Source organism: Crassostrea angulata, chromosome 8, assembly GCF_025612915.1.
Source record: "Crassostrea angulata isolate pt1a10 chromosome 8, ASM2561291v2, whole genome shotgun sequence".
NCBI classification, from domain to species: Eukaryota; Metazoa; Mollusca; class Bivalvia; order Ostreida; family Ostreidae; genus Magallana; species Magallana angulata.
This window is the reverse complement of record NC_069118.1, coordinates 58,136,347-58,148,401: the sequence shown is the minus strand read 5'-3', so window position 1 is coordinate 58,148,401 and position 12,055 is coordinate 58,136,347. Positions and strand designations below refer to the sequence as shown.

General features: G+C 35.6%; 1 protein-coding gene across 1 annotated transcript; it reads right to left on the bottom strand.

The window, feature by feature from the left end:
* Positions 1–903: 903 nt before the first annotated feature.
* On the bottom strand, positions 904–7,219 carry LOC128159783 (uncharacterized). The gene is made up of 5 exons (XM_052822981.1): positions 7,165–7,219; positions 6,409–6,625; positions 6,135–6,238; positions 5,781–5,948; positions 904–2,666 (listed from the first exon to the last, which is right to left on the bottom strand). Exons 2-5 carry the CDS (start codon positions 6,623–6,625, stop codon positions 1,452–1,454), a joined length of 1,704 nt encoding a protein of 567 aa, XP_052678941.1. The 5' UTR covers positions 7,165–7,219; the 3' UTR covers positions 904–1,451.
* Between the last annotated feature and the right edge of the window lie 4,836 nt (positions 7,220–12,055).

The window sequence follows — 12,055 nt, the reverse complement described above, 5'->3', positions numbered from 1 at the left end:
GTCATGTTGTAAATTTTGAATTTACTGGGTGGGTGTAAATACAAAATTTACAATTTTGTATTTACACCCACCCAGTAAATTCAAAATTTACACCATGACAGGAGAAAATGTCGGGGTCCCTAGGAAGCAGTCCTCCTTTTTGTCTCGTTTTCAGACTAGACCATTGTGCTAAAATTTACACGATTAGCTCTTCAACAATATCAATGTATTACTGTAAATGTTGTCAATCAGTAACTGTATTACTACATGTACGTTCCAAAATAAATGGTTGTGAACATACAATGTCATGTAATCATACAAAAACACGTGGAATCAGACCCAAGTCCACGTTGCGAACGTCAATTTATGGTTACTTTGACATCAGTTATTCGTGAAATAAAGATATCACCACGATAGGTTGGTTTACATTTTCACATTTTATTGTCCTTTAAAAATATTTGACTGTCAGACTGACTTAAACACGATATAAGCGACTTATCCTTCGCCTAATCGCAGCATCTCGGGCCTTTCCGGCAGAGCTCGGAAAAACACCTCGAATATATTGACATTTCTTGATACTAGAGGTGTTTTTCCGAGCAGTACCGGAAAGGCCCGAAAAGCTACTATTGATCCTTCACCCCTACGTATCGGGTAATTACCCTATCCTCAGTGTTTAATACCCTCCCGCATTCAGATCATGTTTAAGTTTTGGGCATAAAACCTTTGCAAGGATTTAAATCTGAATGTAGGATGATATTATGCATTGCATCTTTTGCATTTTCCCTTTAAAATAGATCATTTCATAGTATATATGTACACTACATGCAAATAGATGCATACCATATGCCAATTTTATATCAACATACTTCACCCATTTTTTACTTCTACAGAGGGTGGGTGGGTGGGTAGACAGCTGTACAAAGATAATCCTTATAAAATTCCTCACTCCATCCTCTGTATACATATCTACAAACCAGGCATGGATGTCTAAAGAATGAATTATATGTCACATGTACTTCCGCTTGGGTATTAACCAATGAGGCTCTTACCCTATCCTCAGTGTTTAATACCCTCCCGCATTCAGATCATGTTTAAGTTTTGGGCATAAAACCTTTGCAGTTCATCAATCATACATGCCCCTTCAGTTCAGTAGCCTAAAGAAAATAATAACCTTCTCCCAATACTCAAAAGAAAACAAACATTTTTATGAACATAACAAATTTTAATTTTTATCACCACATCAACATAGATGAAATATAATAAATCATCTAATAAAATAAAATATGTATATGATAAAGCACAACATATAATTTCCCAATGTTCATTTATGTTTCAAATATGCTCTTTAAATAAACATAATCTTAGTTTCATATATGATTATGTCCTTCAAATATGGTCACAAAGGAAGACAAATAACATCCTCTATCAGCATTAATCACACTCACATACATTATCATTAAATGTTCCATTCTTCACTGAAAGGCTTTACTCAAAGAACCATAATCTGCCTTTCCTTTATACTGGGATTCAATCCCATTTCCCTGAAATACAGATTCTGCTAACTTTGTAGCAACAACACCTGAATCGATCATTGTATGCATTCTACTATAATACTCTGCGCTTGACTTGCCAAACCAACCAATGTGTCTCATCACCTGATCTACATTTTCAGCAGATCCTGACAAAGCCATTGTAATTGCACAACCAGCTCTGAAACTATGAGGTGTTTCGCCCTCGTAAATACCTAAAGTTGAAAGATAATATAACAGTCTTTCATAAACTACAGAGTAACTAACATTTTTATCTAAAACCCTTCCATTCTCTGACACAATTCTAAACAAATATCCCTTTGAAAGATCCACCTTCAATTTTTTGGCTAATATAAAATAATCTAACAAACCTTTGACCGGACATACCACTATGTCTTCACACATTATTATTACAAAAGAATTGTTCTTTCCCTTTTCACCCCTCAATGTTTTACCAAATGTATGCTGGAATACCAAACCAGAACCATCCTCTAGAATCTTGACCTCCTGAGAAACTACATTGGACAAATCACCAGCCCTGTCACCTGCAAAGAACTGAACTTTTATCCATGCTTGATCTTGAATCAAAACAAATTTTTCTTTGAGAGTCAAATCACATCTATCTAATTCTCTATTTATAAATAAAGCTATTGCCTTAACTTTTGATAAGAAAATTGGTTTTGCTTGTTTTGGTAATACGTGTGCTTTTGCTTGCTCCTCCCTAATTAACTTCAGGTATTCTTTCACCATAGGTGAAGCTGCCGGGTTTCCCTTTGAAAGCAATACATCCCATATCTTTCCACGCCCAAATTCATAAAAAATGTTATTCAACTGGTGAATTAAATTTTCTACTGTTCCTGAAGCAAGTCTCTTAGGACAACCACAATCAAAATCACCTTTCAAACCTAACTTTTCACAATCTATCTTATGGATTGTAGTCTTTCCCTTTAGATCTTTCCAAACTAAAAACCTCCGGATATCATTTGGAGTGCATGACAATAAAGTTGGAGACCCAGGGGATGCTTTTAAAAATCCAAGAAAAGATTCTACAAGACTGTTTCTTTTTTTACACTTTAAAGAAGTAACAATATTCCCATCCAGTTCCAAAAGCCTCCTATCTATTATGTCCCAGTCAATCTCAATTTGTCCTGGATTATCCTGCAATAAAAACCAGATGAAGAAATAACTTCAAATAAGTCACACAAATAAAACCCTAAAAGCAAACAACGGCCACCTCAAACCTAAATTATCCAACACAAAACCATTCTTAGATGGAATCTTAACTATTTCTTTTTCACCGTTTACACCAATACAAAATGACCCTATAGAATTAGCTAACAACTTTGGCCACCATATAGGTAAGGGTTCCATCATAGGAACTATTATCGTACACATGACCTTTTGCTGCTCGAGTAAACAAATAATAGGAAAGATCAATCCAAAGGGAGGAAAAACATAGGGGTTGATTTCCTTTCTAATATCTTGACAAAAGACATTAATACCTGCTGATAGGGGAGTTGCACAAGGTGTAAAATGTTTTAAAGGCATACCATCTTTTGAACTCATTGTATTTGAATCTAGTGCCATTAAATCTATTGAATGTGGACCATATGCTGTCTCAACCAACATCCATGCCTTTTGGCTAAGCATAGTGTCTGCTGCACTTAGGACTCTAGAAGGTTTGTCTGCCTCATTCAACTTTGAGGACACAAATGTTAAGCGTAAATCAATATTTTTTGCAACAATAAACTGAAAAACATCTTTTATGATATCGTTAAGCTCTTTACATCTCTTACCCTGACTACTCCAAGAACCAATAACAGCCATGCTGTCTGTGTATACATCCACTCGTGAATCTTGCACCATACTACTAAGGGATAACAAAGACCTCAAGATTGCATCTGCCTCCTTAACATGTATTGGCCTTGTATCATTTTCTGACCAATAATCTCCTAATACTAAGTCTTTCTCCCCCAATCTTACACACGCACCATATCTAAATCCAGAAGAATCAGTATACATTGATATTGTTTTGTGAAATTCCAATCTCCATTTAGAACAATCCTGCCACTTATCTACAAATCTCCAATGTTCAATTTTCTTCTTTTAGGGATCCAGAAATTTTTACAGACCTACTATTTTTCAAACCATGAGAAATTCCAGCATTTATTTCTCTACAGAACAACTTACATCCTGGGATTACCAGACTCATAGAAATACACTTTCCAGTAAATCTTTGCAATGTCTTCACATCTACTTCCTTTCTTTCTAAAATTGATTCTCGAAGATCTATGAATTTTGCTTTTTTATCATCTGGTAATATGTAAGCTTCCCTAACTGAATCAACTAAAAAACCCAAATACCTCTTACAACTTGAAGGATTTAAAGAACATTTACTCAATGCTAAGGTATAACCCAACCTTGTCAACAGTTCAACTAAACCATATACCAACCTCCTAGCCTCCTCATGAACTTTCACATCATCTACAGAATCAGATCCCCTAGTAGCAACAAACCTATCATCTATGTACAGAGAGTTACGCACAGAGAATGTCCTAAGATAAGAGGTAACACACATACCTATGGATTGGTAAATAAAGGCTGAAGCCTTCCAACCAAATGGTAATGTTAAATACACCATGAAAAATCCTCCAAACTGAATACCAAAAAATTCCTGAGACTCTTCATCAATTTTTATGTGACTGTAACCCGATTTCTCATCACACGTGATCAACAAAGCATTTTTATCTACCAAACGATGAATATCTTTCAGTGTCTCTAACCGAAAAGGCAGATCCTTAATCCATAAATTAATATAACGTTCATCATGACAAAGACGTGGCTTACTTGGTTCTACAGTAAGAGGCATAACCACTCTTGGGGGTTGACACTCACCCACTCTACCTAAAAGTTTTATAGCTCCACACTGAATCTTATCCATTAATTCCTTGACAATAAAATCAGAGTACTGTTTGCAAATGCTAGAGTTGGGTGCATAATGTTTGGGAGGCACATTCGAATTGTAGTATTTTCCCTTAAAATTTCCTTTATATGATTGAAAGAAATCAAAGACATTGACACCATTCTTTATCCATTTTAAAACATCGTTGTTTTTTGATGAAATCTTATCCATAATACACTCCCATTCCGGTACAAATGAATGAACCTGACCAGAAATGAATTTACTTGGATCCCTTATTGGTAAAGTGTTAACATTAAAATGTAAATCGCCATTAATTACTTCCTCTGCTCGAGGGGAATGGGTTGCAGGCGAAGCAATTCTCCCTTCAAGTGTAATCCATGCTGGTTGGTCACTAATATTCATATTCATGGGATTGAAACCACTATTTAACTCCCAAGATGGAACCTCCATGAAGGATAAAACTTCTGGAGCAAACTTCACTTTCTGTAAAATTATAATTATTTGATATAATGTAAATTTCCAACAATGCAACCAGCATTAATTTCACCTGAAGAAAGAATTCTTCCGCCTGCAATCCACGTGACGAATCACTAGGGCGTCAGTGTCCCTCGGATTACAAGACAAAAGAATTTATTCTTATAGTACAACTACATCTGCAAACATGACAGTTTATATGAAACAAAACTTCACTAATAGAAAAAATATTTAAACAAATAGCTTTACAATTTGTAAAATATCATTTATACACATCTATATCTGAGAAAAATATCATACATGTTGCTGTATCAAAAACAAAAATATGAACATTATGATCTCATCTACTTATTTTCTTTAGCCAACTTCATTTTCTCACAATCTTTTATCAAATGCATATTGCTGTTGCAAAAATGGCAAGGACCCTTAGGACGATAAGGCCTATAGCCTTGTCTACCCCCTCGATAACCTTGGTTTCCATATCCATTATACCCCCCCATATTGAACATATTGGGATACATGCCGGGCATCATAGGATACAAAGAAGGTTGACAAGGATATAAACCATTCAACGGGGACTCTGGTCGCTTTTGTGTTTCAACATATTCATTCTTACTCTCAGCTTTGGTTTCAGGTTTATCTTTCAAACACTTAGAAATTGCTTTCGAAATTGCATCCGCTACTTTCCCACCTAACACAGACAAACACAGATTAGAAATTTGAAGTTTTGACTGATATCTGTTGGCTTGCCTGTACAACTCTTCAAACATGTCAGCCTCCTCATGGTTTAATTTCCTAGCCGCTTTAGCAAGTTCATCAAGAGTCAGCAGGATTAAAGCATTGCTTGGATCATCCTGTAGGCATAGTGTCCTCACCTTCTCTTTAAGCTCCTGGACCATCTCCCCCTTTGACGTTTTCTCCAAAGACAAAATCCTCTCCTCCAAGGTTGTATCAACATCATGCTTCCTTTTTTTTGAAGGTCCTGCAGTTTCTAAAGGTACTGGTGTACTGCTTCCCCCTGTGGATGCACTAGTGCTAGGGTCCTAAAATATGACGTTATAACACTCTTTTAAAATATCATACCGCACATTTGCTTTATATGTAAGGGCAAAATTAGGTATTCATATATAATTTCAAAATCACAGATGTATATCATGTATATGTACCAGTAATTATCTGAATGTATGAATTGTTTCATGTGCATTAGCATATACATATATAAAACATACCGTTGAATCATCTAATGCCTGGCCTCTTGGTTGCCCCACTTCATTTGCAAAAATTATCAAGCAATGCAATAACCATCTTGCCTCGTTAACATCAATATCTCTTCCTGTTTTAATAAAATGAAAGTTTATATCACAACAAATTCTTTCTAAAGATACCAATATTAATCCCAACATTTGCATATCATAGGTTAATAACTCTTGAAAAGATTTAAAGCTTTAATTTCCAACCATCACATAACCACTTCAATAATTATTTAAGAAACTTAACCCCTACCAGCTAGTTCCAACAGCTCAATCATGTTTTCCCCTGTCAATGAGTTGACTATATTCTCTATCTCTTCCAACTCTAAGACGTCTGTCTTTTTTTCCTTAGACATGCGCGCAAATTCTTTCAGACCCTCTGGTCTTCCTCCTCTGACCTTCTTAATGACAGGTAAGAGCTTCAACCCCTTCAATGAATGTCTCTTCCGTAAGACAGTAGGCTGCACCATCTATAACCAATGTATACGAAAATAAAATATCACGCATGTACGCATCAAGCGGGATAACTCTAATATAACTTAATAACTCAGTTATCTCGGTTTTTTGATAGATATATTATACTAACATATGTTCAAATATAGTCACGTAAATTCTTTATAACTTAATGATGGACAAACAAGTTCAAACTTCAATTCATTTATCATGCATCATCTGGTCTAGCTAACAAAATCATAAACCGCACGTGCAGCTTGCCGCCTCGAGAATCTGCAAACGTGTCTCAAAGCTATTCTTTATATATATGCTACCCCTTTCACTAAAAGGTTATATGTCATGCAATAGCTTTACACATATTTTGTCAGTAAACCACCTAGGTTCATTACAATAACTTATTTTTTTTTTTTTAACAATTACGGCTCACCTAGGCCGAATATTCATACCACTCAGGTATGTGAAAATATTGACCACCTAGGTCAAAACGGCCACCTAGGCCTAAAAGAACCAACTAGGTTCTGCCCCCCGGGCAATAAAATTTAAAAATTGTAATTACCTTTCCTATACTTCGCTTCGAGTACAGCTCCGTAGCATGCACGTCTGCTCGAGGGCATGGATGTCTAAAGAATGAATTATATGTCACATGTACTTCCGCTTGGGTATTAACCAATGAGGCTCTCTTAGAACACTGTTCAGAAGTGGCAGCACGCTGTGGGAAGACAAAACATTCTCCGGAATTTTTGTCGTAATAAACGCCAGAACTGTTCGTAATACCTCGTCCCTCATCCTGCTTTAACGCACTGTTCTTGTCAAAAGTAACGAAATCTTCCACGTCGGTTCATTAAAAAAATTATTATTTCAAGTATGTTGCCGTGCGACGTGACCAATGTTTTATCCTTGCGAAGAACAGTGTACAGAGAGAGAGAGAGAGAGAGAGAGAGAGAGAGAGAGAGAGAGAGAGAGAGAGAGAGAGAGAGAGAGAGAGAGAGAGAGAGAGAGAGATTTTCACCTGATGACTCGCCCCAAACTTTTTTAAAACACTCTAAGCGTATGTTAATTAAAGGTGTATATTAAATTCACGTCGGGGTCACGAAGCGCCATTTTTACCTGTAAAGAAACCTCACCGTTTCATTTAACGGAGCTGGTGAGTGTGTTTGAAAAATATCTAGAGGCAGGCAGTAATGAAATCTATAGTAAAATTTCACATTTATGGCATTAAAATTTTCAGAGAATATATCCCAATACACATGTGTTAGTTTAATATAGGCCTAAGTCTAAACGCGTGCGCTTTTTTGGGGCATTAGTTTTTTTTATATGGATGGAAGTTTTTGTTCAGTTTTACATGATGAAGATATATGACAGGATAGTCCATAAGCTTTTGTTCCTAACTGAGAATCAAGGATAAGGTTACTTGCCTATACTGTCAGGAGTTATTTTGTATGTGTCAAACAAATTACATTCTCACCACAATCGTAATAAAAAGGATAATAAAAATTTATAAAAACAAAATAGAAAGAAGACAACTTACACGAATTCTCCTGTAATTTCTTGGTCACGATTTCGCGATGCTGTCGAGAACTGATTTAATAGATTGCAACATTTGAGGCGTTTGTTGAAAAAATGTTCGATGTGACTAAAGCATTTATTAATATATTTAAAAGGTTTTTTTATTTGGTCAGTCTTTTTTGACGAATTCCCTGTAATTTTGTTGAAACATGTATTCCTGATTTGAATTCCTCAGATATTATTTGTTTATCATTTTATTTAACATTCAAACTTGTATTAAGTGTGAACATTAATCTTTCGGGGTCATAGGTTACAAACGTACAGGAATTAAACATTAAGAGAGAGAGAGAGAGAGAGAGAGAGAGAGAGAGAGAGAGAGAGAGAGAGAGAGAGAGAGAGAGAGAGAGAGAGAGAGAGAGAATGGCAATGTAAGAAATGGACCCCACTCTTAGGACGTTAGTTTATGGTGAAGAACAGCCTTGTTTACATTATAATGAACATGAAGATATGTGTCACTCAATAGTAGTCCAGGGTTTTTCTTTCGTTTTATTGATACATGTCATCAAAGCAGTTGTAAATACTTATATCACCGACCGCAAAGGTAGGTACGTGTACGTCACCTGTTTACAAGTATACAAATCATTGAAAAAAACAAAACAAACAAAAACAAAAACACAAAATCGGAAGGAACACCGGACGGGCACGCGTGGGTGACAGGATAAGCTGTTTGTTATTTACTGGTTTTGACGTTCAGACGGAGGAATTCCGGAATAAGTCCTCCTACTACATACCACATCTAAGCCATGTTGCCGCTCTTCAAGTGAGCGCTCGGTTTATGGGCGCTGACGCTCGACTATAGCTCTTACATAGGTGTATTTTGAGGACACTGATAACCGAAGGTAAACATCGTATACACCGCGTATTTACTTGGACAGATTCTACAGGACCGAATCTCTCTTATTATGTAAACTTCTGTTATTTACATATCGATCCAAAGTCTTATAATTTTTCTTTTTTAAAAATAGACGCCAGTTTGATTTATATTTTCGTGTAAATCCGAATTAATTAAACAATGCAATTATTTATGAGCTGACCTCTGAAGATCTTGGAATTGTGTGAAATTTATATATCTTTAAAGTACTAGCGTGAATAAATTAATTAAATAAATGAATATATTAAAAATATTTCTATACATTGAAATAGAAATAAAACTTTGAAAATATCTCCGGGCTTTTGCTATATGCTTTACAGGTATATATACGTTCCGTAAACGATATTCCAATAAAAAAAAAAGTACATGCATGTTAAAAAAATTAAATGGCCCAAAATTATGACTCTTATTAAACTGCAAGCTCATCAAGCAACGAAAATGAAAGATTTTCAATTGAGGCGCTTTCAAGTCACAGTAATGAGTTCTAGATACATGTATCTATCGTATTAAATCTTGATCCTTGAACATAATTTATCCACAAAAAGTAAGTGTGTATCGCTCGTTTTCCGCCCATTTGACCGATAACTGTATTGATCGCCAGTAATTAGCGATTTCACTGTTAAAATTGCTGTCAATTTATGTAAGATTAGTCAGGTTTGACACAATTCCTGCCAAGTACAGGAAAGTCACCACCTCATATAGCTTTAAAACAAGAGCGGAGCGCCGCCAGCGACAGGCACGGCAAGGTTAGACAGGGATCGAATCCAAACCGGAACCGGAAAACAGCAGAAAAAGATTTGTGAACATCCTGTCCGACATTCTTGGAAAAAACATTTGGAAGGTGCAAACCCGCACTGAAAATATGAAATAGGTTAAATGCCAGTCAGATGTACTGTACCCAGCAATCTATACTACGGGAGTGCTGATAGAGACTTGTTATTATAAGATATGGACTTAGGACGTAAAACGTCTTTTAAATATCGGAAATATTTCAAATTCAGCGGCATACCAAAAAAAACATGTGTACTTTACTTCGACACAAAAGAGTCTAATACATGTCTATTTATCTAATAATATTTATCTACCATCCACCCGTCCATCCATGAAACAATCTCTCTCTCTCTCTCTCTCTCTCTCTCTCTCTCTCTCTCTCTCTCTCTCTCTCTCTCTCCATTTAAGGTATCTTATACAGTGTGTATCTTTATTTGTAAGTTGGTCCACCTTTGTGTATTTATCCTTCTTCTGTCTTTATCCTCATCTTCATTCTTTAGTTTCTATGGGGTTAACACCCTCTCTATAAACTATAATGGCTCGTTACGTAAACTCTGAGGAAGGAAAAACCAAAGGAGGCTTATTACCGCGAGGTAAACAGAGACGATAAATGTTTAGAAAACATTTCATCTTTTACCATCTGCCAACTATTTCCGGTGTATAACTAGATAACAGTGTGCTTCCGGAATGAGTTTGTAAATCCGCTGTCTGTAGGTTCTGTATAATTGCTGAGTGATGATATGAATGAACATACACTGATGAACCATGACAGGCCAATATTCCCTGATCGATGCTTCTGTTTATCTCTCTCTCACTCTCTCTCTCTCTCTCTCTCTCTCTCTCTCTCTCTCTCTCTCTCTCGTATACAAGACTTTAAAATTAAAAAAACACAAGAAGCGCGTGGGTTTTGTAAATTTTAAGGAGCTGTAACGTTGATGTACTTGGAACGGTTAGAACCCAATGAAATACTATACCGTGCTTACTATTGCTCAATGTAAGCAACGTGGCGCTCAAAAAAGGTATATTCCATGCAGTCAAAATCTCAGTCAAAGCAAAGACCAGACCTGGGTGGAGGTCATATGATGGCTTTCCATTTCTCTAAGGTGAAAAGCTATCTTTCAACTTATAATGCTGATATTGCATATAGTTGTGTTGTAAATTTTAAATTTACCGCGCGCGGGTAACAGCAAAATACTAAATTTGGTGTTGTAAATTTTGTTCTTTCTGCCACCTTTCGGTTTAGTTCAGAATTTACAACATAACAGTTGTATACACTGAGAACTGTTTGTCGTGACCACGTGCATGATGGGACCTTAATTGTTATAGATAAGGGACAAACGGACGGACTCTCTTCAGTTCGCAGTTGTCTCGTGATTTTATGGAAACTTCGGCTCCTCTGGTAGGGTGCACTTCCGTCTATAATTATTGATAAAGCAAGACTCAAATTTTATATGTATATATGAATGATAAATATAGAAGTTTATAATGCTATGTCAAATTTGAAAGTCAAATATCATATAAGCAAGATACAGAGTTCATAATTCTTTGGGTTTTTTTTTGTAAACAAAGCTCGAATAGTGTCATTGTTTACATATGTGTTGTATTGGTGTAAGTTTCAATCAAATATAGCCATATTTTGTTGATAATAGTATTTATGAATAAATTTAATTAGTTTAAATTGTTTTTACAATTCATTTTGTCTAAGAAAAGGCAATTCGCTACATTACACTTTTTGTAAACAACCATAGGACTCGAGCTTTGTTTACATAACAATCAATTCTTACCTCTGTATCTCCCTTGTAACTTGACTTTAACATTCAATATTTTGGTCAATCATTTAAAATGCACCAGTAAACCATTTTTTTTACATAAAAAATAAAAATATAATTTTTGATCTCAAATCGTGTCTAATTCCCTTTAACAGCAATTATTGGGAAATAGTGCTCTAGCAGTTTTTCTTGTCAAAAATTGAAACTGCGTACATCCAAAAATAGGAAAAGTTTTCAAGATATGGGTAAAAATATTTTGTAATTGTCTGTCTATAGAAAACGAATAGAACCAGAAATATCTCAATGATAGGATGACATCTATTTTTGTAACGAGTAATTCTTCTCCACAAAAGCCATTAAGATTTCTTTTCTTTGAGTACTAGCTATTATTAGATATATTCCTACAAAGACCAAAACAAACACGCTTAGAACAGCATCATTCCAGCGCAGTGCCCCTAGGTGCAGAAAGT

What these genes read in the sequence shown, in the direction of transcription:
- LOC128159783 (XM_052822981.1), bottom strand. Translation starts at nt 6,625, where the DNA reads ATGGTGCAGCCTACTGTCTTACGGAAGAGACATTCATTGAAGGGGTTG. An exon ending in AGGCATTAGATGATTCAACG is followed by an intron (nt 5,949 to 6,134) that starts GTATGTTTTATA and finishes GTCATATTTTAG; the next exon opens with GACCCTAGCACTAGTGCATC. An exon ending in TCCAGGAGCTTAAAGAGAAG is followed by an intron (nt 2,667 to 5,780) that starts GTGAGGACACTA and finishes TTTTTATTGCAG; the next exon opens with GATAATCCAGGACAAATTGA.